The 26,355-nt window shown below is 57.1% G+C and overlaps 1 protein-coding gene across 1 annotated transcript in view; it reads right to left on the bottom strand.

Moving 5' to 3' along the window:
- Positions 1-1,398: 1,398 nt before the first annotated feature.
- The window catches only part of PTPRU (protein tyrosine phosphatase receptor type U), a 52,780-nt gene continuing 27,823 nt past the window's right edge, over positions 1,399-26,355 (bottom strand). Inside the window, exons 11-30 of the mRNA XM_035565068.1 lie at positions 25,602-25,704; positions 25,240-25,513; positions 23,604-23,640; positions 22,777-22,915; positions 19,795-19,952; positions 18,077-18,267; positions 16,843-16,915; positions 16,213-16,289; positions 15,022-15,058; positions 14,665-14,762; positions 14,458-14,574; positions 13,461-13,615; positions 12,154-12,289; positions 11,641-11,790; positions 11,356-11,529; positions 8,975-9,115; positions 6,844-6,969; positions 4,594-4,751; positions 3,874-4,009; positions 1,399-1,525 (exon numbers count right to left, since the gene is read on the bottom strand). Of these exons, the coding sequence (XP_035420961.1) occupies positions 1,463-1,525; positions 3,874-4,009; positions 4,594-4,751; positions 6,844-6,969; positions 8,975-9,115; positions 11,356-11,529; positions 11,641-11,790; positions 12,154-12,289; positions 13,461-13,615; positions 14,458-14,574; positions 14,665-14,762; positions 15,022-15,058; positions 16,213-16,289; positions 16,843-16,915; positions 18,077-18,267; positions 19,795-19,952; positions 22,777-22,915; positions 23,604-23,640; positions 25,240-25,513; positions 25,602-25,704 (2,543 nt within the window). The 3' untranslated portion in view covers positions 1,399-1,462. The remainder of the gene's footprint in view (positions 1,526-3,873; positions 4,010-4,593; positions 4,752-6,843; positions 6,970-8,974; positions 9,116-11,355; positions 11,530-11,640; positions 11,791-12,153; positions 12,290-13,460; positions 13,616-14,457; positions 14,575-14,664; positions 14,763-15,021; positions 15,059-16,212; positions 16,290-16,842; positions 16,916-18,076; positions 18,268-19,794; positions 19,953-22,776; positions 22,916-23,603; positions 23,641-25,239; positions 25,514-25,601; positions 25,705-26,355) is intronic.

Raw genomic sequence — 26,355 nt, 5'->3', positions numbered from 1 at the left:
AGCATAAATCCTCCAAGGTGGAGAGATTCATCTCATGTCCCTCTGCCTTTGGAAAGCAGGTGGAAGTTTCTCTGGGTTTTGCTCAGCTGGGGTGAATCCCCTTTGGCTCTGAGACCTTCACGTTGTTGAGTGGTCCGGCCAAATAGCATCTGCCTGGGCTTTGGATCATGGTCGGGGTGTGAATGCACCAGGGCTGGAAAGGGTCTGCTGTCCAGGGCAGGTGGGGCTGGAGGATGAAGGATGCGGGTGCCCACAGGCAACCTCCAGCACATGGAGGCCAGTTTCTCATTTGCTCTCGTCTACCCACCAAAAATGACTGTCAAGGGTCTTGCCTGGCATTGAGACAAGCAAGATCCCCAGTTCGTCGAGTCTCTGAGGCAGCCCCCAGACCTGTACCTCTTCACTGCACCTTTGTGGGGCCACATGCAGAGAGAAATCCCTGACCACAGCTGGCTCCCCAAGCCCCAGGACAACCTGGCTTCCCCCAGTAAGCAGGAAACCCTGCAATTATTACAACATCAGACAGCAGAAATGACATCTCACGCCTGCCTGTAGCAGGATGAAGCCAAAAAGCATCAGATGCCCTCAGCCCCAGCCCCAGCCATTTGCCTGGGTGGCAACAGGAATTTGTCACCAGCACTCAGAGCCCCCCAGGAAGGGATAATTGATATGGATGGAGATAACTGCATGGAGACAGACAGGCCATGGGGGAAACATCACTTCTGAAGCTCTGCAAGGACACCGGGAAGGCTCCAGGCCGGTCCCCACAGAGGGACACTTTTTGTCCCCTGCCTCCCATCCCACATCCTCGCTCTGTCCAGGGCTGGATGCACGAAGGGGCGCAGCTCACAGAAATACGACAGTGGAAACCAGGCTCGTGGCGAGCGGGCAGAAATCCACGAGCTGCCTTTAGGGGCTTTGCTCCAGCACAGAGCACAAAAGGTCCCCACAAAGGGCAAAACCAACCGGTAGCCATCAGGGCTCCTCAAAGAGCAGCTTCGACTCCACATACGATTTAAAAACAACGTCTCTTCCCCAAATATCTATCCTGCCCTGCTGGGAAACAGGCTCACATCCTTCTGTCCTCTTCCTCCCCTCCTTGGGGTCTTCTCCGGCTATTCCAGATGTGTCCGAGCAGGACCAGGCAGCACTCCGGGGCAACTTCTCATGCTCACCAACCCCACGCCACCGCAGGGACGGGACAAGACGAGCTGTGGCAGCGACCCACGACCACCCAGACGAGCTTGGAGCAAGGGGAGGGGAGTTGGAAAGCAGAGGATGAAGATGGAGAACGGCCAACGCATCCCCACATCCTTTCGTTGCTCTCAATTTGTGTTTGCATCTGCTCCGCTGCTGTTTTTTACCCTCCTTGCCTTCAGCACTAATGCAACGTCTGAGCACAAAACTGCGTGTTTGGCACAAACCCTACGCAGCCCCCTGCCTTCGCCCTCCTGGCGAGGTGCTATCTGGTCTCCAGCGACTCCAGGTATTCCAGTGCTATGTCGTAGCAGAAATGATACTGCTCCTGTTCGGGGAGAGAGACGAGAGAGTTAAGATCCCGAATTAAATGTTTCCCAAAGCTTAAGGGCAAAATAAGTTTCAGCAGCCCTAAGGAAAAGCTGTTGAGCTCTACGGGACAGGAGTATAACCCTCGCTGGGGGCTTCCTCCCTCTCCTGTCCCCTATAAAGCTCCTGCCAAAACAACACTGCCACAAACAACTCTTTTAGCAAACAATGCCCATTGCTGGGGAAAATGGATGAAACACCCGTTGGATGCAAACACACCAACAGCACTGATTTTCCTGTATTTAGGGGGCACAGGGCATCTTCACCTCCCCCAAAAGGAAGAACAAGGACTGCAACATCCCCTTAGTGTGAGGATCTGGTTTATTAATTGCACCAGGGCTGAGCCTTCCCTGAAACCAAAGGCATTTTTTGCTTCCCACTACCTGGCTCCCTGACTGCACGAGGGCAAGCCCAACATAGCTGGCTCCTATTTTTATAGCAAAAATCACTGAAATTGGGCTCACGAAGGCTGTTCTGTCTATCCTTGTCCTCCTTTATGTGACCTGTTCTTGTGCTCTCCTGTCCTCATACAATTTATAGCACACAAAACTACGGGGAGCCTCAGAAGTGTCCATCCCCACGAGATGTTGCTCCTTCAAGCATCCAACAAGAAAGAGAAAAAAAAAACAAAAACAAAAACCATTAAGATTTCTGATGCCACTGCGTGGGAGCATCCTGGGTCCCCCCATCTCCCCAAATCCTCAGCAGCATTATGGAGATGGCAGCTTGAGCACCGGCGTGCGAATCCCGTTATCCCCAGGTGGGAGTGGGCAGAGGGGCTTCAAAGCGAGGAGGCTGCTGCAGCTTAGATTAAAAGCACATAAAGCTTCTGGATTAAGAAAAGGGATTGTTTCCATTTATTTTAATATAAAAATAACCCCCCAGAGGCGAGCAGGGGGGGAAAAAAGCACAAGCTGGATTCAGAGGGAAATGTTCTGCTCCGGCTGCTCTCTGCAGGGCTGCAGCTCCTTACACCGGAGGAGGATCCAGCCTCCAGCAGCTCCGGTAGATTGGGATTCCCAGAATAGCTGTTTCAGGTTCATTTGAGGCTGGAGGACGCTCGTGTCCCGATGCGAAATGTCGCCTTTTTAATACCTTGGCAATTTAGCCCAATGGGGCTCGTGGCCTCATGCTTGTCACATCATCTTTCCATTAGCTGCAGCTCTCCCTCCGCTCTCCAGTCCCCTCCCTCACCTTCTCCTCCACTTTAATTCCTAATGCAAATCACATCCCCCTCAAAACCATTTCATTTCTCAATTTCGGGACTTTATAATCCAGACAGGGTAAACATTTCCGGATGGCTTGCTTTGGAAGCACCACGAGGCACCAGCCCAGCATGGGACGCATGGGGACAGCCACGTGCCTGCTCCCTCCCTGGTCCTGCCACTGGGGTCTGGAGTAGGGCACAAAACTTTCGCCCTCCCCACATGAAACGTGGCTCCATCGCCACCCCCAGCAGCTTGCCCACCAAGTCACTCTGCTCAAAATGCCATTCCCTTTTGTATCTCCAACAGGAATTTGTCAGGCTTCACCTTCCAGCCCTCAGCTCCCCTCCTGGCAGCACGAAACCATCCCATGGAGCTGGCTGGGTGAATTTAACTCCAGGCTGTTTTCTCTAAATTACATCCACTGGAACGAGACCCCCTGCTCCAGCCAAGGATGGGGACAGGGAGCCAGCGCCATGCGCCACCTCTCCAGGGACACCCCTGGGCACACGGGTGCTGCCGGGGGCTCAGCTCGGCTGAGCCGGGCAGGCAGCAAGTGACCCAGGGCTGTTCCCAGCCCCGCAACCCTCAAAAAAGCCACAATTACAGAACCACAGGATGGCTGTGGTGGGAAGGGACCTCTGGGTCCATCTGGTCCAACCTCTGCTCCAGCAGGGCCACCCAGAGCGGGGTGCCCATGACCACGTCCAGAGGGCATTTGAAGATCTCCAAGAAGACCCAACCACATCTCTGCGCAGCCTGCTCCAGTGCTCTGTCACCCCTGCGAACCTGCCCTATTAGTCCAGGGATGGATTTCTGGCAAGCCCAGTGCCAAGGGCACATCAGCACAGTGACATGAAGGCAGCACCAAGGCGGCTTTCAAGAGGCTTTCACCTACCCACCCAGCCAAGCCTGCTGGGGAACTCACTGAGACATGCTCCTGCAGGATGCCCCAAACACTAGTTGGGTTTGGGATGGGAAATGAGGTGTTTTGGGGTGCATGCATCCCCCAGCACCTCGCCCCCTCTGCCAGAGGCTTGCAGGAAGGCAGATGCACGGGGAGCAGCAGCCAGTGCAGACACTGGTGGTGCCTGATGCTTACCAAGGTCTCCACCATGTTTGGCTTGTAGTTGCGGAGGGTCTTTGCAGCGTAGAAGACATCTGCCATGTTGTGACACTTGAGCATCTCCAGGATCATGGTGGAGGCACAGTAGGTGCCACTCCGGCCGCCCCCATTCCTGGTGGGAGAAGCACGCGTGACGGTGGCAGGAGGATGGCACCTGAGCATCATCCTGCACCATCCAGTTCCCCTCATTCTCTGCCCATTCCTCCCCTCCCAGGAGAGGTCCCAGAGCCCCCCTAAAGTGGGGGACCTGGACTGGACCCCACCGGGCCTCACAAGAGCCACAACAGAGCAGGAAAACGCCTTTTTGGACCATCAGGGCTAGACCTGCGGCGCGGCAAAATCATTCACCCTGGGGTGAAACCATCCGACATGGTCACGTCTGATCCCTGACAGCAACGGGGACTGGGGAGAGGAAGAGCGAGCATGATGCCGGTGTTTTATAAAGCATGTTCTCAAATTATCCCTTGGCTAATGAAGACAGACGAGGCCGTAATTAATTTTTGATTAAAGGCTCGCCTGCTGTCTCCACCAATCTGCGAACGTGCTGAGTCCCATCTGAGCAGAGCGTGCGGGGGTTTGGGCACAAAAATTGCCAGGAAAGGGATTTTCAGAAGAATTTCTGGCAGGACTGCGGACAAACGAGCTGGTGGCTTCTCCCCCCATGCCAGAGCCCGCTCCTCTCCAGCAGACACTCACAAGCAGTGCACCACGGTCCTGCCATCGCCACTCTCCTTCTGCCATCTCTCCACTTGGGCCAGGAGGTGCAGGAAGGACTTCTTGGAGTCCGGGGTCTCTCGGTACGCCGACCACCGCAGGTACTGGAAATGCCGGACCATCAGGTGCCCCTCCTGCAACTAGAAAAGTAGACCTCATTAACGTGATCCCACATTAATGGGATGTGCCCTCTCTTTTCCTTCTGCTGCCCTCTTTTCCTCCACTGGAGGTTTCACGGAGGGCTCTTGCCATGTATTAATAGCAGAGGAAAAGAGGAAAAGCTTTTCCTGGTGCAGTAGGACGGATGGTTCTCAGCTCACACCGACCCTTCGGTCCCACCAACCCAGGCAGCTCCACAAACATAGTTTCCCCTAACCAGCAGCATCTCAGACTGTCCACGTATCTCACAAAACTTTCCACCTCGGCCTCCCCACGGCTTCTCCATCACATCCTCCGCTCGCAGGCAGAGGATCCCCAGGGGACATGTCTTGTTGTGTTCGCTGGAAGCCAGGAGCTCACCGAAAGCTGCCTCCCACAGAACTGGGGCACGGTGGCAGCACGCCTTAATACCCTGGTAAGCTGGTTAGCCTTGAAACCTAATCTAGTTAGCAGGCTGCGGGAGGAGGATTACACCCAGGGAGCTGAACGAGGCCAGGTTCCAGCCCGGCAGATGTGGGGCTCTAGCTCAGAAATACTCTGGACACCAGGAGGAAACTTCTCTGACAGCCCGCTACAGAAAGCTGCAGGGTAAATCTTGAAGCTTAGGTGCTCCTGATTTTTGGGTGGTCCTGTGTGGACCCAGGGGTTGGACTCGATGACCCTTGTGGGTACCTTCCAACTCGGGACACTCTCTGGTTCTGTGGCTCTAGGTGAAAGCTCTGGCTCACGGAGCTGGCTCCCCTCCAGCCACCAGCAGCCGGCACGGCTCGGCGAGAAGCGGCTCCTTGCGTTTAGCAGCGCTCCGCCGGCACTCTGCTCCCTGGGGAGATCTCTGCTTGGATCCAGAGCCTGCGATCACACTGCATTTTAATTCAGCAAGGGGCATATTCTGCCACCAGCCATGGCCAACGAAGGATTTCAGGCTGACACCCAGGAAAGACCAGATGCTGCCATGGGGGGCAGAAACCAAAACCCCCTGATTCCAGACCAGTCAGGATCTGTCTCCTCCGAGCCCAGACTCTCCCCAAATTCCCTCTGTCCAATGACCTCCACCATCAGAGCATCACCCTAAGCCCTTTGGCAACCCCTGGGAGATGTACAGCCTTCAGAGCCATCACCTCTTCCTGGCCAGGTTCTGCAGTCAAACCAGCTCTTCTCTGCATGAAACTCTGCACCCACACGTGCTGCTCATCACAATCCGTGTCCTTTCCCAATTTCACTCCATTTCTCCTCATTTAAAGGCCAGCCAAAATGACCAAGCATGAAAGCCGGGCTTGCAGTGAACGCTGCAGCAAGGACATGAAACCCTGTGCAGGTCTCACCCCAAAGGAAAACTGCTCAGCAGGTCCCAGAGAGCCCACAGCACCCACGGGGGGCATTTCTGTCCCAAGGTGCACTCACAGCGGGGTACAGATGGACCTCCAGGAGGATGGGAAAGGTCTTCTGTAGAGTTGTCTAAGATTTAAAGTTGCGCCAGGGGAGGTTTAGGTTGGATATTAGGAAAAACTTCTTTACTGAAAAGGTTGTTAGGCATTGGGATGGGCTGCCCAGAGAAGTGGTTGAGTCACCATCCCTGGAGGTCTTTAAAAGACATTTAGATGTAGAGCTTGGTGATATGGTTTAGTGGAGGGCTCGTTAGTGTTAGGTCAGAGGTTGGAGTAGGGGATCTTGGAGGTCTCTTCCAACCTAGATGATTCTGTGATCTTGTAAGGATGTGGGAACTGGAGGACGGTTGGATGGAGCCAACGGCACTGAAGGCTCCTCTCGGCCAGGACGCAGCTGGTGCTGCACCCTCTGGAGGAGCTGGGTTGGGCTGAAGAGCACGACAGCACCTACAGGTCAGGTGGTCTGTAGGGTGAGTTACCCGGCTGAGCTCCAGGACTGCGTGGCCTCACTAGGTACATCCTTCTGCTCTCCAAGGATCTTCACTCTCATAAAGAAGCTCTTTGAGGTGCCCCAGCCCTTCCCCAGATCCACCCAGCCCGGCCCACAAGCTCCTTCAGTGATCTGCACTGGGGGAACCTGGTTGCACACAGCCACACGTGGAGCCCCCCGACCCACCCCGTGCCTCACCCGCGTGATGTTCTGCACTCGGAAGAGTCGGGACACGATGTCCTCATCCGCCGCTCCCGAAACGTACTCCACCTCCATGGGGCCGTAGTGCTGGAGCCCGGGCTCGGGCCAGTACTGCAGGCAGGGCTGAGGGGAGAAGAGGCACAGCACCGTGACCGGGGACACAGGCAAGGGCCACCTCGCACCACGAGCAGCTGGTCCCAGAGGGGGCAGGATGGTCCCCAGGCCTGATCCTGTGCTGGGATGGAGCAGGGCTTGGATGCTCTGGCTTTATAAGCAGCTTTGCCACCGGCAGCAAATGGGACAATAGGGACCCTCAGCCCATGGCCAGGACATCCCCAAAATCACGCCGGTGGCAGCCAACAGCCCAGGGAAGGTTGTGTCCCTCCCATGTGTCCTGCAGGGCACTGATGGATGGCTCCGGCCAAGGGTCACGGATGGGATTGTTTTCACACCCTGACAGCTCGGAAACCAGCAGCGATACAAAATATATGATGTTTGTCACCGCACTTTAACAGAACATTTAGCATTTCAGGCCATCTAACGGCTTGGGCCTAACTGCATGGCAAATGTGTTTGAGAAATAATTGGTTATTAATAGGGGCTATAAATCTCCAAGATCTCTAAGCCTTCTAGACTCAGAGCTATAATTTGGATATTAAAACTTCCTTCGGCAAGATATAGTTCAAGTGAGGGATATACCCTCTAAGTCACCTTTCAAAGCTGCCTGCTGTAAAGGCTGATTTATTAGCTGTTGGTCCTAAACTGGTAAACATTTAAGACCCAGCTAAATATTGTAACACAGACATCCCTGAAGAATAGATGTCCAGAGAGAGAGACAGGGCTGAATAATGAAGAAAAACGGCAGAGACCCCGCCGGGACAGTGCCACTGGACAGCAGCTGCCCTGCCATGCTGCAGGGGATGGGGACAGGGATGGGGACAGGCAGCTCCTGCTGGGCATTTCTGAACTAGGGGATGAAAGAACAGGTGGACAGGGAAAAAATATGTGTTTTTTTCTTTTTTTATCCCTTGCCGTGGTTCCCTGCAGCCGGGTTCAGCCAACAGCTGATGCTTTTTCTGCAGAGGTGATGCACGGCCCCGGTGGAAGGACGGTGACATGGTGGCACAGCCACAGGGCTGGCTTTGAAGGGGCACTTTGTCCCCCCTGCAGGAGGGTAAGCGTGAATCCAGGGGCAAAACGCACTGGGCACCCACCCCAGCTGGACCTACCCGCTGCTCCTGCATGGCACCCCCAGTGTAATTGTATTTACACCACTTGTATTTACACCACTTGTATTTACACCACTCAGGACCAGTGCTGCATCCGTGTCCTTGTGATGAATGGTACAACTGCCAGTCTGGGTCATCTACATCGCGTATCTGATCTCACCTCGTCAAATAAGCCAGCTAATGAAGTCTTCTCCGGACATCCATTAAGTGCCCATAATGCTAATTTTATGTAAAATCCACTAAGTTTCCTCACTGAATTAATGTTGCAGACCTGGAGTGGACTTTTACATCTGCTCTGGCTGTGACTCCAGCTCCCTGGCCACCTCAGGAGAGGGCTTCTGTCCCCTCTCTACAGGGGACAGGTGACAGGGAACACTCCCCTCCAGCTCAGCAGATCTGCACATCCCATCACACCGTAAAGCCGCAGGACAGCCACTTTGCAGCAGGCTCATTTATAAAGCAGCATTCACAAGTCACCACTCATTTGGAAGACAAACACCTGATGGCTTGGCGCCGAAACATCACCTCTGCCAGGGCAGAGCACTGGAGGGGCTGACAGTGTGCAAGGAAACTACAAACCCTCTCATGGCAGGAGAGAGGGAAGGACACACCTTGCTAGAGAAACGAGGTCCTGGTGGTGTATCCCTGCAAGAAGAACCAGGGGAGTCCCGTTTTGTGCCAAGCTGAACCAAAACATCTCAAAGAACCAGGGAAATCCCCCGTGCCTCAGTTTCCCCTTTGTAAAAGGAGGATAAAATCAGTTCTTTACTCACAAACTTTCTGTTTCCTGTTAACTCTTTATCTCCTCTGGGCATCCCCAAAGATTAGAGTACAGTAACGCAACGTCAACGCAACGTCAAGCAGGACAGGGCCGCCTGCAGGGCCAGCAGCAGCACTCACCCAGGCGGAGTTGGACTGGTTGAGCTGGTTGAGCATGACGATGGAGGTGCAGCCGTAGTCGTACACCAGCCGCCAGAAGTCAGTCGTAGTGTTCTGCAGCGGGTGCAGGGTGACAATGAAGGCAGCGCTCTTGGTGTAGCTCTGCAGAGAGGGAAGATGGGCACCATTAAGGATATGGTGGCAGCACTGAAGCCATTGCTGTCACACCCCAAAAAAAAGAGTACTGAGTGCCAGTAAAGCCATTTTCTCTGTGCTGGAACAGAACTGGCCTCCCTGGCATTGACCTCGGTCTTGGTGCTGGGAGATGCTATCAAACCAGGCCCAGGCTACTGGTGAGGATGAAAGCATCAGCTTTCTGCTCTCGGTTCTAGCAGGGAAAGGCGTTTTGAACACACAACTAGGAAAGAGAAATCACCCTGGATCTAAGAACAAGCGCAGCTGGATGGCCCCAGGCCTGAGCAAAAGTGCCTCTGCATCACCCACGGCCTCACCACCGCTGCGCCCCAGCACCTTTGGGCACCCCAAGCAGCAGAGACAACCGGCTCAGCTTATTTTCAGGGGCGAAAGGAAACCAGAATGAAAGACCTCTAGAGACAAGAGAAACCATTTCAGCTCCTTAAAATATCACCCCTCAAATTAAAGACGGAGGAAGGGAAAGAGGCAAAAGAAAGAAAGCGGAGGTTTCCAGAAAGGAAACTGGGGTCCTTCCTCCCCATCAAACCCAATGGGGACCCAGAGAAGCTCAGTTGGGTGCCAGCACCCTCCCAGCAGGACTGTCTGTGCCCGATCACAACCTCCCCAAGCACAACAGGAGCAGCGACGAGGTTTCCATCCTCCCCTATTAACCACACGTGCTTCTAGCACCCGCAGTCATTTTGCACCCATGTCAATGACGGTGCTGCGGCTCTGCCAGTGCCACCACCGTGCTCAGCACCAGCGGTGGGCAGCACGGACCATGGATCTGACAGGCGGACAGACTGACTGAGCAAATGGCTTTGGCACTAAAAGAAAATGAGACTTTTGTTTGTTTGTTTTCTAAAGAGGGGAATGGATTTTAGCCCTTCAGCAAGAATTTCATCCAAAGGGCTTTTTGTGTCTGTATAGAAATGTATTCTCTGACCCGGGCAGTCCCCGTAGCAGCGATTAAGGAAGGGATGCTCAGTGATGTATAAACACAAAATGGATGTGCAGACCCCAAGCAAGCTGAAAACAAAGCTGCCAGCACACGATAGCCACAGCCTCCATTTGCCGGCTGCCGCTCCCGAGCCATCAAGCAGCCACCTCGAGCACAGGAACTGCTCCTGCTGCAAGCAAATGCAGGTACAAGATCTGTACAGAGACGTAGCGTGATAAATCACCAGCTGGGGGAAAAACGCAGGGCTGAGCCAGGAGGTGCTGGTGCTCAGGTGCTCGGAGGCGCTGGGGGGAGGCAGGGGAGGGGAGGCTGCCCAGGGCACACGGAGCTGCGAGGCTCAGCCAAAGCTCCCAGCTCGCTTCCAGAAAGTGGTTTCGGTGACAAATGACCCACCACTCCACACTCCGAGCTTGCAGCAAGCCTCTCTGCTCTGCTTTGCCATCACTGGCAGGCAGGAAATAGCTTTTCCATGACGGGTGGCCTTTCTGATTGCACAAGGGGATGCACGGTGGCTTGGGGACCACTTCAGAGCCCCCTGAACTGCAGCAGAAGGGGCAAGCAGCACGCACCGCGGGATGCTGGCAGCACACAGGGAGGCTTGGCGCTAACAATCCCCTGCCAGAGCTCCGTCTCCCTTCCGTGCTCCAGTTTCCCTATGAAATAAATGAAGATAATGCCCTGACTTTCTTTTGTGAGCGATGAAAAGCTCTTCTGAGACGAACAAGATGCCACCGCACAAAAGAAGGGGTGAGAGACCCCACTGTGCTGGTTCCTGCCCTTTCTGCACAGGCTGGGGCTGACATGGGCCCACACCTTTGTGCATTTGTGAGAAACAAGGCACTGTGAGTGCACACTGAGCAAGGGTTTGGCATGAAAGGCCACCCCACAGCCTGCGACAACCCCACCACCCACGGCATGCCCACTTCTGCATTGAAAGGGGGGCTCAAGGCCGCATGCTGTGGGCTGCACGGGCACTGACCGCTCTGCAAGATCAGCAGCGAGCTACAAAACCGCACCAGGCTTCCCCACATCCCCTCTGCAAGCCCAGGGCCCCCATATCCAAGGGGGACACCCTTGAAACTATACCAGTTATACCCAAGAAACCCAGCATTTCCACCCACAAGGACACCAAGGCTCGCCTCATCCCACCTCCGAGCCCACACACCATCCAGGAAGGTTTGCAGCGTGGCATGAGGACCCTGAACCCAAAGCAGCCCCTTCCTTCCCACCCCCAGAGCACACGTACGTCGGTTAAGGCTGCGTTGATGTAGTTGTTGCTGTCTCCGTCCACAGAGATGAGGAAGGGAAGGCATCGGTCGGGCGGCAGGACGTCCATGCTGCGGTTCCTCTCCCGGTTGCGGGGCAGGAGGGCGATGCTGCACTCCTCCACGTCCAGGTGGGGAGTGACAGAGTTCAGGGTCTGCAGGCAAACACGCTCCCCTTAGCTCCATCCCCGCTGGGACCGGTCCTCAAATCCCCTCTCTCACCTCTGGAGCTTGGGAGGGGTGGCAGGGGTTTTGGGGCTGCTCACCTGGAACTCCTCCCGCAGCTGCGAGGAGTTGCTCTGCGGCTCTATCCTCACCATCTCCTTGTAGGTGGGCTTGAACTCGCTGGCGGGGATGCTGGTCTCCCCGCACAGGCAGGCTTCCAGGATGGCATCGTGGATGAAGACGTACTGCTCCTTTTGGGGAGGGAAGAGGCTGAGCTGGGCAGCAAACACAGGAGGTTCCTCCTCCTCCTCCCCCATCGCCCAGCCCCTTCTCTGCCAGATCAATTTGTGCAAGGCCAGGGCAGCTTCTGCTTGCGGGCAGCAAAACAGCCTCACACTCCTGCTGCAGCTCTGCCAGCCCTAGAAAAACCACCCCACAAAGGCTGAAAAGCCACAAGATGGGTGCTGGCTTTCCATGGGACACAATCTTGGTGATACACCAGGCTGAAAGGACTTTACAGCCTGGAAGGGGACAGCAGAGCGAGACCAATCCCTCCACAAGGTGCTGGCACCCACAGCACGACCTGCCCCTGGTCCCCAGCCATCCCCGCTCACCTCCGTCTGTATCATGTTGATCCTCCGCGAGCACAGCGTCTTCACGCAGTTGTAGATGTCCACGACGCCCTCACACTCGGCCATGTCCAACATGACGTCCAGGACGATGTAGCAGCCGGTCCTCCCCGTGCCAGCGCTGGCGGAGAAAGGGAAAACAAAGCAGAGATGTTCCCAGTCCATACGGCATCCGCATGAAGCCCCGGGTGCCAGCAAGGTCCGCACAGTGCCAGAGGACATCGCACACCTCCGTAACGCAGCCCTCAGCCTGGCTTTCCCTTCATCCACCCCCTCCACACACCCACACGCTGCTGCAGGGCCGGGGCTGTGCGTGGGAGCGTGGGCGCTCACGGCAAAGGGGAATCAGCGCCTTCGCGCAGCTGCAATCTACGTTTTTTGCAACAAACCTGGCAGCCCTGAGCGCTGACAGTCCTGCGGGACCCCACCCAAAAGGATGCTGCAGGAGGACGCTCAGCACCATGCCCCAGTGCTCAGCACTGTGCCCCGATGCCAGCAGCCAGAGCAGGCAGCAGCCCAAATCCTGGCACCTTCGGACCCCACAGAGAGCGACTGAGGCTGAGCCCCCCAGAACAGAGCCGCCCCCCTGCTCCTTTCCCACAAAGTCTTCCGCAGTGAAATCCTAATTTCTGGGGCTGATGAATCATTCGTCATGATTATCAGCGATTACATACTATGGGAACTAATCACAGTTGCTCTTGCCAGTGAATGAATACTGATGAGGCAATTGACAGGGAGAAATCAAATAAAAAATCTCTCCCGTTCACCGGCTCCTCCTTGTTTGCCCAGCTAAGGAAGAGCCATTAACCTGTCACACAGTGACACCAGCGTGAGGACGGAAAACCGCTGCTCCCAGCTCTGCTTTCGCACGGCCAGACCCGGGGACACGCCATGGGGACAGGGAATGTCCCCACGGGGCAAACCCAGCATCTTGACACAGCCACCACCGGTGGCCCAGCCACCCGTCCTTCTGTGCCACCATCTCCCATGGGGACAAAGCCGGGGCAGCACCCACGGCACGCTGCTCCCTGCCACCCACCCCAAGCAACCCGCAGCCCTGGGGATGACTCCTTACAGCTCGATGCCTTCATATGGGGACACCCAGCTGCAAATCCTAGCTCCTACCCTACCTCAGTCCTCCCTTTCGTTACACATTTCCTATTTCTCTGCTAAAATGTACAATTTCCGAGCTTTTCAAAGGCTGAGCACCCACCCGTGACACATTGCGCTGCTCCGTGCGCAACCCAAAATCCCAAAAACCCACGTGGGATGGGGCCGGTCCCCGTGCCCACCTGCAGTGGATGACGATGGGGCCGGCGTCGGGTGGCGTGGACGCCTTCACGCGGCGGATGAAGGCCAGCAGCCCCGTGGCGTGGTAGGGGACGCCGTGCTCGGGCCAGGACGTGAAGTGGAACTGCTTCACCTCGTGCCGGGCCGAGTAACCTCGCTGCAAGGGAAGGGCAACACGGCGTGAGGACGGACGGACAGACGGATGCTGTGCAAAGCTGGGGCGGCTGCAACAGGGGGGCTGCACGGGGCAGAGCAGCAGAAGCAGCCCCTGAGCCTGCTTCAGCTGCTTTGTGCAAACCCTCGGGACAAGACCCCTGCAGCAGGGATGCTAAAAAGGTCTTTACAGCAGAGAAGGGCACAATCCTGCCCCAGCCACCCAAACACCCGATTTCCTTAAGAATTGAGGATTTTCCCAGCCACACCACGGTCGGTCACTTCGGGAGCCCTACAGCTCTCTCCTCCTCAGCTGCGAGAGGGTTAAAAACAACCAGAGAAGGCAGCAGCAGCCCTGGGGCAATCTGGATCCGTTCCATGAGCATCTTTTCTACCTGCCTCCTAACTAGACAGTAATTTCATGTTCCTTTAGATTAAGGGGTGAATTACACCGGCTCCATCCCCAGGTACCACACTGGAAAATAACTGCCACATTACGCACGCCGCAGCCTGGAGGGGAAAAAGCATCATTCATCCTCCTTTGCAATTACACAGCGCTCACCCTGAAATTCAATGCTCACCGCTGACCACAGAAACAAAAGCAGGGCTGAGCTGTGTGCCCGGGCAGAGGGCGCAGGGCCAGGACAGGGCTTACAGCAAGGAGCACAAAGGGAGGAGGTACCGGCATCTCCAGGCTTGGAGGTGGCACCTCCAAAGATGCAGAAAGCCCCACGCTGGGGTAAATAAAGAGGATATTGGTAAATGTTAACAAAGAATGGTTAAAGATGCCCAAGGTCTGTCCTTTGCCTGCTGGGTCGGGCGGGTTCCTGGCTGATGGAAGCGTACCCTCTCGAGAGCAAAGGTGCGCACGGCGTACTCTGCCAGCGTCTCCGACTGCACCAAGGTGATCTTGATGTCCCCATACATCTCGGAGTCATCCGGCCAGTATTTGGAGCATTTCACCTGCAAGGAGGGGAGACAGGATGGGCTTTTCAGCTCCTGTGGAGCAGATCGCAGAGCCACAGGGTAGGAAGGAGCGAAGGAGACCCTTACCCGGCCCACCTCCACCAGCTTGGTTATCATCACGATGCTGGAACAGTGCTCCTGCCACACCATGCGCCAGAAGTCGTACACCATCTCCTGCTTGGGACCTGCGGGACAGAGGGAGGGGGCAGCTGTGTGGGCTGGGTGCTGGGGGATCCTCAGCTCGCCAGCACCACACAGCCAATGGTGGAAAATGTGGTCCTGGGGATCCTGTGGCTAGGACAGCTGACCGGCTTTGCTGTTGCCCCATTTGGCCCCAAAACCAGCCCCTTTCCTCCCTTTTCTCACAAACACAAGGTTAAATCCCCCAGGGACAAAATCCAGCTGCTAAATCTGGCAGAGAGTGAAGGGGGGGGGACGACTCACCTTGGGTGGCTATGAAGTGGTTGGACCTGTGGTAACCCTGCAAGGGAAGCGGAGGCGTCAGGCCCAACTGGGGCTGTGGGGCACTCGAGCGCTGCCCCACCAAACCCTTCTGCCACCAGGCTAGCCATGCCACCAGCCCAGTGCTGCCCCAGCACCATGTCCTGGCCCAGATCTCATCCCCTGTCCCAGCAAAGGCTCGTGTGACCCCCCCAGCCTGCATCTGCCTTCTGCACCAGCACCTCCAAAACGTCCCAGGCTCCACCAGCATCGCTGCCACACCATCATGAGAGCCCGATGAGAATTGCCCAGCCCACAGCCGCCCCCCGGACTTCATTTCTCCCCCCTTCCCCACTCTGTCCACACATATAACCGATCCTGACACTCACGGGCACTATCCTACACCTTTACACAGAGCAACAGCCCCGTGCCCGGGAGCAGGGAACCATCTACTTACTTCTCGGTTAATCCGAATCTGAACAATCCCGTTTGGACACAGGTTTGAGAAAGAAAGATCAGAGACAGACATTAGTGAGGCAGAGCTCAAGAGACAGGACAGAGCCACGGGGCAGGAAGGACACACGGGGACAGGCACAGGGACACCACTCAAGCACAGGGAGCCCATCACAGTGGCATCAGGCCCCCTATGCTGGATGATGTCCTCTGGACAGGAGGGAAGAATGGGATCTGCTGCTGCTTCCAGAAGATGTGAGGAGCCCACAGAGCCCCTGAGCTGTTCCTCACTCAGTACCTAACGAAGCTTCCACCAGAGCCCAGAGACACAAGCCTCCCCTGGGCTTGGCATTGCTGGGGGCACTGGGATGTCATTCTGGGGACTGAGCTCTGCCCAAATTCAAGCACTGCTGCCTCCCGAGCCCAGGGTGAGACAACAGCCCGTCCCCATGTCCCCCCCAACCTCTGCATCCTATACCCTGGGTAGACAATGATCCTGGGACCATGGCGAGAACAGAGAGCATAGAAAAGGGGATGAGGAAGGAGAGAGAGAGGAGCAGAGGAGGAGGGAGAGATGCATCTGCATGGGGCAGGGACAGAAACGAGCACAAATTGCTGACGGACATAAACCAGACTTGTCAGAGTCCAGCCTGGCTCAGCTCCCTGCAGGGCACAGACCCTGACGGTCCCATAGGATGCTCAGCCCCCGCCGGAGGGGACCTCGGCCCCGTCCCCACTTACATCGATGTAGTTGGCGTTGATGTAATCTGAGTTGGGATCGCCCAGCAGCGGATGGAGCTTCACACGGTGGCGGTCGTCTGGAAGGCAAGGGGAGAAGGTGGCATCAGGAGGTGGCAGGGACAGCGTGTCACCTGCCCACCTTCGGTGTCAAACAGGGCCCCGGGCAGTGCCAGCGAGGGAGAGACGAAGCTCCAGAGAGCAGCACGCCGCAGGGGGAAGGCAGCAGGGCTCCTGAAGGACCTGGTGGGTCCCCATCCCCGCAGCAACATGCGGGGAGCATCGTGTAACTCCTGTGTCACCCCCAACCACCTGCATTCCCACACCAGGAGCACCCCGGGATGCACCAGGACCTTATTGTGGGTGTTACCACTGTTTAAGCACCCCAAAATGTCCCATTTTCAATTGCTCCCAGTTCCAGCCCTCCTGTTTGCGCTGGTGCTGATCCAACGGGAGCTTCCAGACCTGGAGCCCAGCTGAGCAAAGCTTGCTGCTGCCCCCGACCAGCCAAACCCCATCAGTTTATTCTTTGCCACAGACCAGACAGTTACCAAAACCCAAACCAACCAACCAGCCCTTTAGAAGGCTTTTCACACCCTTTGGAGTACCCAAGCCTTTGTTACAGGCACTCACATGTCGACACATGGTCCTGTCTCCCTTTGGTTTTGTCTTTCTTCTTCGAAGCATCCCAGCCTTCAAAGAAACTCTGCAAGGAGAGGTGGCTGTCACACCTCGAGGACAGGGCTCTGGGGACACCCCCAGTTCCAAAACCCTCCCCAGGGAGCAGGGGCAGACGTGCCAACTCCATAGCAGCTCTGCCAGCTCCATGCTTCTGTTGCATCCACAAAATGCCCCATTTTCCAGCAAATTATATGCTGCTTTTTTTTTTCAGCTTTTTTTTTTTTTTAAATCTCCCCAGACCCTTTCTCTCCCCAGCACAGAATAGGTTTGTGTGTAATAACAGTAACATTCATAGATTGGCATAAGAGGAGGAAAGTGGAAGGAAATTACATGTTTTCTCCCCTCCCATAATATCTGAGTGCTTTCAAATGACTAGTTCCAAGAACATACAGCAGCTTTTCAAGGAGTACTAATGATTATAGCCAGCCCAGGTTTGTCCAATACGTGAAAAGGGGGGAAAAAAAGCTCCTGCACTTGAAACAACTAAACATTAAACAGTAATTTCCCTGGGAAATTTCAATCGCCGGATCTGTGGGACACCGAGGAGTCAGGAAATCAACACCGCTGGGTGCGCTGCAGCAGAGCCGCACAGAACACGGCGCTCCGTTACAAGAGCTGCAGCCCCACGAGGTGGGACGGGCACGATGCGAGCGGTGACCCTTGGGGGGACGTCCATCCCCTGCAGCCTCGCCACGGCCTCGGGAGCTGCTGGATTGCTGTGGAATTGCTCGGAGGAATTGCTCATCCTCGGGCTGTGCCCAGTCACGGGGAGAGCACGGTGGAGAGGGAGGAGGTGGCAGGGAGGTGACACCGAGGGGTGTTTGCCCAGGAGGACCTGAGCATGGAGAAGCATCCCCAGCCCCGGCAGGAGATGCTGGGTGACTCGCTGCATGGCTGGCAGAGTTGTTTGGGCTCATCTCATCGGATTAAATCCTGAGCTGTCAGCACCAGAAACCCAACCCAGACCAGCCAGAAAGCAGGGACACCCCACGTGCTGACAACACCTAACAATTCAGGTCGCCCAGAGAGCTCGGAGACCCACCTCCTCCTCTCCAGAGAACCACAGCTCCAGATCTGGAGCATCCTCTTGCACGTGGGTCCTCCCCATGCCACCCTGCCACATCACAGGGGACATGTCCATCCAAAAACCCGCCCTCCCCTTGACACTGGCACGCGAGGCTCTCACCTCGTACTCCTGCTTGAAGCCATAGCCTTCGGCCGTCTTCATCTGGTTGATGTGCTGGAGGAGGTCGGCCACGCGCACAGCAGGATGCAGCTGCCCGGTGTGGTACGGGGACCCTTTGCGGCCGCACTGGCGGCGGGGGGAGCCCCCGAGCAGGCTGCTGGACTCGTTGACCACGCTGCTGCGCTGGTCGCCTGCAAGCAGGGAGGGAGAAACAAGACCGTCAGGGGGGCAACGCCTCTAGGACCACAGCAGAGATGTTAAAAACCAGTGGGCAAGGTCTTAGGGGGCTCATGTGCTTATTTCCCATCAATTGGAGCACTTAGAGCAGCACGAGCTACGTGCACAAATACCCAGTTGAAGACCCGCCTTGAAGAATTGCACTGCCAACGTCTCCAGCCCACCCTAAGGGTTAATTCTCCTCGCTGCTGACCCCACCGCCTTATTTCTAGCAGCGACACAATGGACTTCGCTGCAGGTTAATGGGCAAGTTTATACAGTGTTTTACCCAGTTCGTGCCTTTGCCATACAATTACCAGCGTCCCACATGGCTGTGTGCCTGGCCAGCAGACGGAATCCCAAAACTGGGGTTTGGGCAAGAACCGATGCTTCCCACTGCTGCCAGGAGAGGCGGCCGGCGCGGAGCCCGCAGTGCCGGCACGCAGCTCTGCCGCGACAGTGAGCCCTGGATGCGGTTTCCCTAACAACACTTCTAAAAACCGCCCGTGCCAGCTCGCTCACACAGCTGCCAGGCTTTTTTGGGGGTCTGCTTGGATGCAAGGTGCAGCCCCCTTGCTCGTGCCGACATCCCCCCGCTCCCTGTGCGGCCCGTGCAGAGAAGTTCTCCGTTGGGGTTAATAGGAAATGAACTGCGATGTGCTGGCAGCTCCGTGCCGGCTGGGATCTGCACAGCCAAATGCTGAGGAGCCTGCTAGGTATTTTACAAGATGCATTAGGGACTTGGTTTAAATGCAAGGAAACTGAGGCAGGGTGAGGAACAGCCCACAATGGGTTACGGAGCACCCCGGGCATTTATCCCCATTAAATAGCGATGGTTTGGGGTCAGCGTGGCTGCAGCAGAGACTGAGCCTCCTACATTTCCTTCTCCACTCCTCAGCCAAGCAGAGGGATGGGGAGCAGCCCGGAGACGAGGAGAAAAGCAGCTCCAGCCTAGGTGGGAGCAGGATCGGGCCCCTCAGCCCCCTTCCCAAAAGAAACCCAGCGCAGCGTGCTCTCCCGGCTCCGAGATGGAGGAAAAGCTCCGTACAGAGCAGCCTGGTTACGAGAGTTTCGAGAAGCCCCAGTAGGAGCGTAACTGAAAAATAATACACCTATACGGATGCATTAAAAGGAGGAAAAGTTTGCCCTCTGGGCTTCTATTATCTGCAAGACAATGCCAGGAATCATATTAATCCAGCAGTCAGCGGAGAGGAGCTGTGTGTAAGCAGCATCTTGGAGTTACTGTAACAGATGTTATTAGCATATGGTTGAAACTGGGGCACTGAACGAGTTATTTTACAACTAAATCAGTGCCGAGACGCATCCTCCAGTGGGTGTGAAGTTATCAGTCTCCCTCTGATGTGAACGCTGTGGCTCTTTAACCCTCCACACCCCGCAGCTGTGCACGGCGACACAAAACACGTCCTGCTGGAGCCGAGGAGCCGACTCGGGCGTGCCGCTGCTGCTCCAGGGCTCCAAATGCCGTGGTTCCCCGTCCTTACCCCGGTTGCTGTAGTTGTGGGTGTCCATGAAAGACAGCCCCAGCCTCTCGTCCTCCTGCAGCGTGCTCTGGTCCGTGAAGCTCCGGTCGATGGCGCTCATCATGTGCGTCTTCTCGTGGCGGTAATTGATGGTCGCTTTGGTCATGTTGACGGGTTTGCTGCAGAGGGATGGAAGGAGAGAAGCGGGCGTGAGCAGAGCTGGACTGGCCATGCTGCCAGGTCCCCAGACCAGTGACCCTGGGCTGCAGGGCTTGGATCCTTTTGGGCACCAGGATGGATTTTCTCCCCTGCTCCTTTTGTTTTCTGCTGCCCCGAGCCAGCTGCAGCCCCGCATAGAGCACCTCTCGCTGGCTGGAGCAGTTCCAAACCATCCGTCCTGTGTCCCCCTCTGTCACCAGGGGGGAGGACAAGCAGGAGACCCAAACCCACATCACCCAAGGGACCTCACAGCTCCTGGTGGGGACAGGACCCTGCAGGACACTGCCAAAACACTGCATTCAATCAGGCATCGGCCACCCCAGCAGGAGCAGAGCCGTGCTGGGTATCTGGCCCTTCCTGCTTACGCTTCCTTTGGTCTCTAACGAGCTCAGAAGCATTATTTTCCCAAGCCAAAGAGGCCCTTAAAAAGTACTTGACAGGGAAAAGGACTTGTTGGAGTGGAGAGCGGCAGAGCAAGGGGGACAGGAGGAAGGGAGGAGAGAGAATGACAATTACTTACGGGTAATAGGAATAGGAATAGTAGTTCCTCCTGGCAGGCGTGCAAACAAAGAGAACGGCAGAAATTGCATAAGCAGCTTTTCTCCGGCGGAGCAAAGGGGGGCTCGGGGGCACGGTGCGGGAGGGAAGCGATGGGCATCTGCACGCTGCAGCCAGCCCCAAGCATCTCGGGGTGCTCTCCCTTCTCTCCAGCCCTCCTTCCCCATGGAGCCATTCTCTTTTTGCTCCATAAAGCGTCAAAGCACGGGATGGAAGCCAAGGGTGGCTCTTACCTGCCTCTGGCAGCGAGCCTTGGAGGGCAGGTAACGGGCTGCATGTGCCCTAATGCCTGTGAGTTACTACCGGGGAGCCTGGAGCTGTCAGATGAAACCCTGGGGACTTCAGCCCTCCTCGGTGCTCAGGAAATTAAATGCTCCCAACAGAAACCTGGTTCCCCTTTTGCACCTGCAGGAACCTGGGCATCCTGGCAGTGGGGCCAAGCACCGGCTCTTGTGGCCATCACGGTCCCAGGGTGGGCGGAGAGGTGTCCGAGGGGATATTCCCCGTTTTGTGAGACTGAGCAGCAAACACGCCAAGAATTTAGGCCATCCCCCATGGAGCTGAGGAGGCAGCCCGCTCGTTCCACCGTCGGGGGACGCAGGGTGGGGACACCGCGTTTCCAGCCTCCGCTGCCTGTCGCCATTCATTACGGACGAGCGGATTCTGGGGGCACATTTCCATTCCACCACGTCAGCCTTTTTCCAACGGCAAAATGCTCCGGAGGAGATTTATGAGCCAGTCCCAGCTTCCCGACAGCCCCCAGTTCGGGGCCCTCGGCACCGGATCTGATTTGTGGCCCCTTCCACCGGTTCACGCCGGGGTGCTGAAGCAAAGCAGCTCCTCCTCCTGCCCCAGACCGATGGAAACGCAGCGGTTTTCTACCCGCTGGCCCAACAGCATCACTTTTAAGAACCAAAGGGCTTCAAATGCAGCAGCACCACCAGCGTTTGCTCCGTCCAGGACAGGTCCAATGCCACGTGCGCAGGCAGGCAGGGAGCTACGGGCCGATCCTGCTCGCCTCGCAGCAGCACGGCAGTGATGGGACACCGCAGCCTTGTTTTCAAGCTGGCACAAATCAGCAAGAATCCCTCCAGGTGAACAACGCCATAAAGAGATCTGCAGCTCTGCACCAGCTGCGGCTGTTTTGCTCCCCCCCAGCCATTACCACACTTTCCTTATTTTGCTCTCGAGCCCGGCACGGGGACGGCGTTTAATTGTTGCCCTTTTCTCCCCATTGTGCCAGCCCTGCTTTTAATGCCCCCCCACCCCCCCGGCTCTGCCGCCTCAGGACCCCCGCATTAAAAGGCCACTTTCCAGGGTGCTGAGCTCCAGCGAAAAGCAGCGGCCACGGCCCCAGCACTCCCAGGGACGAGTGTCCTGGAAAGCCCTCGTCCTCCTCCCTCCCACCCCACCGAGCTTCCCGAATATCAGCCGGCTGCAACAGCCACGGCCGCATCCAGGCCAATGCTCAAGCTGGGGAGCGCAGGGACCCCCCCCGGGAGGAGTTTCGGGTCCCCAGGGAGCAGAGCGCAGAGCCCTGGGAGGCTCCCCCCCCTCCAGCACGCACAGGAACTGGAACGTCTCAGAGCCAGAAAAACTGGAGGCTACTCAAAAAATCAGTATTTCTGCATGAAAATGAGCACCCACGTCCTCCTGCCTAGGCTGGGAGCAGGGAGCCCTGTTCGTCTTGGTGCCCTCGAGCACAGGGATGGTGACAGAGGGGCTGAGCGCTGCCCCAGGACCCCTGAAGCTGCAGCGTTTCAGCCCCTACAGAACTGGCAGAGCAGCACGAAGCCAAGAAGGAGCAGTAAAAGACTGGAAAACACGGGGGAGAGCGGTGGAGCAAAGCTGCAGAGGGTGAAGGGGCATCCCAGGACTTTGTCCTTTGGTCCCCCCGTGTCGCAGGCAGGATGCAGCCTTTTTTGCTGCTGTGCCTGGGTTTACTCCACGTCCTCGACCCATGCAATGCCCCAGGTGCTCAGCATCTCCTTCCCACCCATGCGGGCTGAACACCACCGAGACATCAACACCAGCCCTTCCCCAGGCTCCCGGCAGGCAGGGGAGGGTTGGATGGGACCGGGGAAGCAAATGGGAAACCTCAAAAATCCCCTCTGTTGTGCTGGGAGGAGGTCACCAGTCCCCAGTCACCCCCGGTCAGTGCCATCACCCCGTTAAGTCGGAGCGGGGAGGACAGACAGACGGATGGGAGGCGCGGGTTCCCCTTACCCTTTCCGGATGACGACGATGATGGCTCCCAGGAGGATAATGAGGACGACAAGCCCGCCGGCACAGATCCCCAGGATCAGCCCCATCTCCTCCGAGTGCTGCGACACCTCCAGCGGCCGCTTGCTCTCTTTGCAGGCAGCTGCCAGGGGAAAGCGGGGCGGGGGGATCAGTGCTCAGCTCCCTCCTGGCCCCTGCCAGGGCCGGGCACTGTCCCCTGCCTCCCACATGGCCGGGGGGGGAAAAGGAAATTCACAGAATCCCCCCAGCTGGAAGTGACCCACGAGGACCATTGCATCCAGCTCCTACGTAACATCTACGTGATGTTCATGTAACGTGCTGTGCAACGTCTCCTCTACATGCAGGGGGTGGCAAAGGACGATGCAACACAGAGCCCAGAAGTCTCTCTTCTCCCCAATTCCTCCCCGTGAGATGCTCTGAGCTCCCTGCATGTTTTATCCCTGCCGAGATGCAGGGAAAAACCTGGAGAGCCGCAGTGCCTTGGGCACATCCCTTCACCTCTCGATCCCCGGGGGACAATGCAGTCCCTCTGGGCCACCTTTTGTCACCCCAGCCACAATCTCCCTGCGCTCAGCATCCAGCACAACCAGCCCCAGCACCACCTCAATAACAGCATTAGAAAAAAAACTCAGCCAAGGGAAAAAACAAAATACACCAGACAGCGAGCAACAACTGCACACCCTCCCAGCAGCGTGGGGCTGAGCTGTACCAAGCCATCGAGCACCCGACCTCGCGGCAGCACCTGGGGTCTGCGGCCCCGGCAGGACAAGCTGCTGGAGCAGGGATCCTGCTGAAAGCAGGGAGCTTACCTTTGCGGGCGATGCGGATGCAGTTCAGCCGGGTTTCCTGCGGAGGAAAGAGATGAGGAGTCAGGCTGGCTGGATGCAAACCTGCTCTGTTGATGCTTTTGCCCCCCAAACTGGGGAGTTCCCGTGTGGTTTGTGTTGAAGCACCCGCTGCTGAGCCTTAGGAGCTCTGGGGCACACAGAGTTATCCATCCCGCTGAGTTATCCATCCCCGGCATCTTCTAAACCAACATCCTTTGATTTAACAAGGCCATCACTGCTGGCACAGAGGGGGAGCAAAGCTCAGGGAGGTGCAAAGTGAAGGTCCCCAGCGAGCTCCTGGAGGGACCCCAGCGGTCCCAGCCACCCACAGGTCACCAGCAAGCCACTAACCATGGCTAGAACACCCCAAGTCACCATCTGGAGCTTTGTGGGGTTTTTATTTATGATCAAAGCTTTCAACCCCCATCCCTGGTGCTCTGCACATGCTGCCAACATTGCCGTGAGGGCTTCATGCTCGGCTGTCCAATAATTTTCACATTTGCATTGTGGGTTGAGCTCCAATATTCCATTTTTCCATGTATCTGATTTCTGTTGAAAAAAAAAATCCACCATTTTCACAGCTCTCCTCTCTGAGCTTCCTCCAGCGCCTTGGGACACCAGCGCTGCCAAACCCGCTCTGTCCTCGCAGCCCGATGCCAAAATCTGCCCGCGCGAGGTGCCCGGGGTGGCTGGCACAGCACCACTCTCCTGGAGGTGCCAGGTCTGGCTTCTCCTGCTTCGTGGTCCAGCTGGCCCCGGAGCCAGGACAAACTCAAGCTGGGAGGCAGCTTTTTTGTGACGCCTGACGGCAGCCAGGACAAACCCATTGCCTCCCAGCAGGAAGGTTATAAAGCACCAGTTATCATCCAGCAGTGCCTGAGCGAGCTGGAGCCGAGATGCTGCCGCCTGTCTCGGCTCTAATTACAAGCCAGCGAGGTGTGAACGATCCCGGAGGAGGAGGATTCGAAATTCAGCTCCTTCCCTGCGAGAAGGGAGCTGCAGCCAGCGTGCGGAGCCACGGAGGAACAGAGATGCTGCCACGGTGCCACAGCTTTGTGTTTAGCAGTTCGTCCCCAGGGTGGACCAGGAGCTGCTGGAGCACGTGAGGATGATGAAGGTCTCCCAGGGGTCCTGATGGCAGTTTGGAAGAAATCAGCCCAGATGGGGAACGGAGCTTGGGACAGACGGATCCAGGTACTGCTGCCGGGAAGCCAGGGAACTGGTAGCCGAGGAATGTGCAGACATCTCTTGGTTCCCAGATTGTCCTTTCTCACCCCAGGATCAGCCCCTGGGAACATGGGTCTGCCCCAACAGCAGTAGGGCTGAGGCTGGACCCCCCAGGCCCAGCGCTGGTGGCCAGGACCAGGCAGGGGACACACACATCCCGGTGGGTGCCCAAGCTCTGGGTAGGACGGGGAGCACCAGGCTGCACTCCCAACGCGCCCCAGGGTGGCTTCAAGTGACGGGAACCAAGGGCAGGCAGCCAGCAGGAGGACCTAAAGCAAAGGATCTAAAGCAAGCTCCGCTTTCCAACACCCCCTGGGACTCCATGGGGCTGGTGGCAAACCAGTGGTCCCCGTGTCCCCACGGGGACCCAGCGAGCCGCACGGCTACTCACCCCTTTGAGGTTGCTCATGGCCTGGAAGTAGATGAGATACGCCTTCTTGGGCTCCAGCGGCGGGTTCCAGTAGCCGCTGTAGGTCTGGTTGTCCCCCACGGTGAAGGGTTTGGCTTCGGTGAGGCTGCTGGCGGGCAGCTCGGCCCCGAAATAGTGCACGGAGCCGCGGGACACGGCGTCATCGAACGTCAGCGGCACCGGGAAGCACTCCTGGCCGCCCAGCTCCCGCTTGATCTTCTTGGGCCGGTCCTCTTCCACGATGACCTGGTAGGTGCTGGGCGGGCGGCGGGCACAGGTTAGCTTTGCGAGGACGGCTCTGCCCTGCCCGCTGTGCCCTCGTCCCCCCACAGCCCCCTGCCTACCTGATGGGCGCCCCCCTGCCCTGCGCCGGCCGCAGCAGCACCGTGATCGTGCTCTCCGACTCGCCCAGCGGCGACGGCATGTCCCCGTAGTCGAAGGTGGGAGCTGCAAAGGGAGCGGGCAGGAGTGAGCCGCGGCCTCGTGGCCGCCTGCAAGGGGAAACTGAAGCACAAGCAAAATCCCCCCAGGTTTTGAGCGAGTGTTGCATTTTGGAGAGGACCGGGGGGGGGGTTGTGGTGAGGGGGTTAAGTAACACCACCGGTCTGGCTGATGGGAGGAGACGGAGCAGGATGCGACCTGGGCTGATGCTCCAGCCTTGCCCCCATGCACACTGAGCGCATCCCATCACCACGGACAACCTCTGGCATGGCACAAGCATCGCCCCAAGGGGCAGCAGCACCCCCAAGGCAAGGAGGGGACCCCCCGTGTGCCCAGCACAGTCCCGTGGGCCCCAGGTCATCGTTAGCATTGCTTTGCAGTTTCAGTGACCCCCAGCAGGACACATCTCAGCAATGGGATCTCCTTGGGATCTGCTTTGGGATCTGCTCGTGACCCTGACCCCCAGCAGGAGAGGACTGCCCCCTCTGTCCTGCTGGTCACCACGTGTCCCCTGGTCTGACCGAGCTCTGCCACGCACCCCCGTGCCCAGCCCCACTGCCGCGGAGCAGCCCCGGTGCCAGCATCTCCCTTACACAGTCCCCTGCACCCACAGCAGGGAGGAGGAGGAAGAGGAGGAGGAAGAAAGGATGCAGAGCA

The sequence above is a fragment of the Cygnus atratus genome, chromosome 23, assembly GCF_013377495.2.
Source record: "Cygnus atratus isolate AKBS03 ecotype Queensland, Australia chromosome 23, CAtr_DNAZoo_HiC_assembly, whole genome shotgun sequence".
In the NCBI taxonomy this organism is placed as follows: Eukaryota; Metazoa; Chordata; class Aves; order Anseriformes; family Anatidae; genus Cygnus; species Cygnus atratus.
This window is presented reverse-complemented; position numbering and strand designations above follow the sequence as displayed.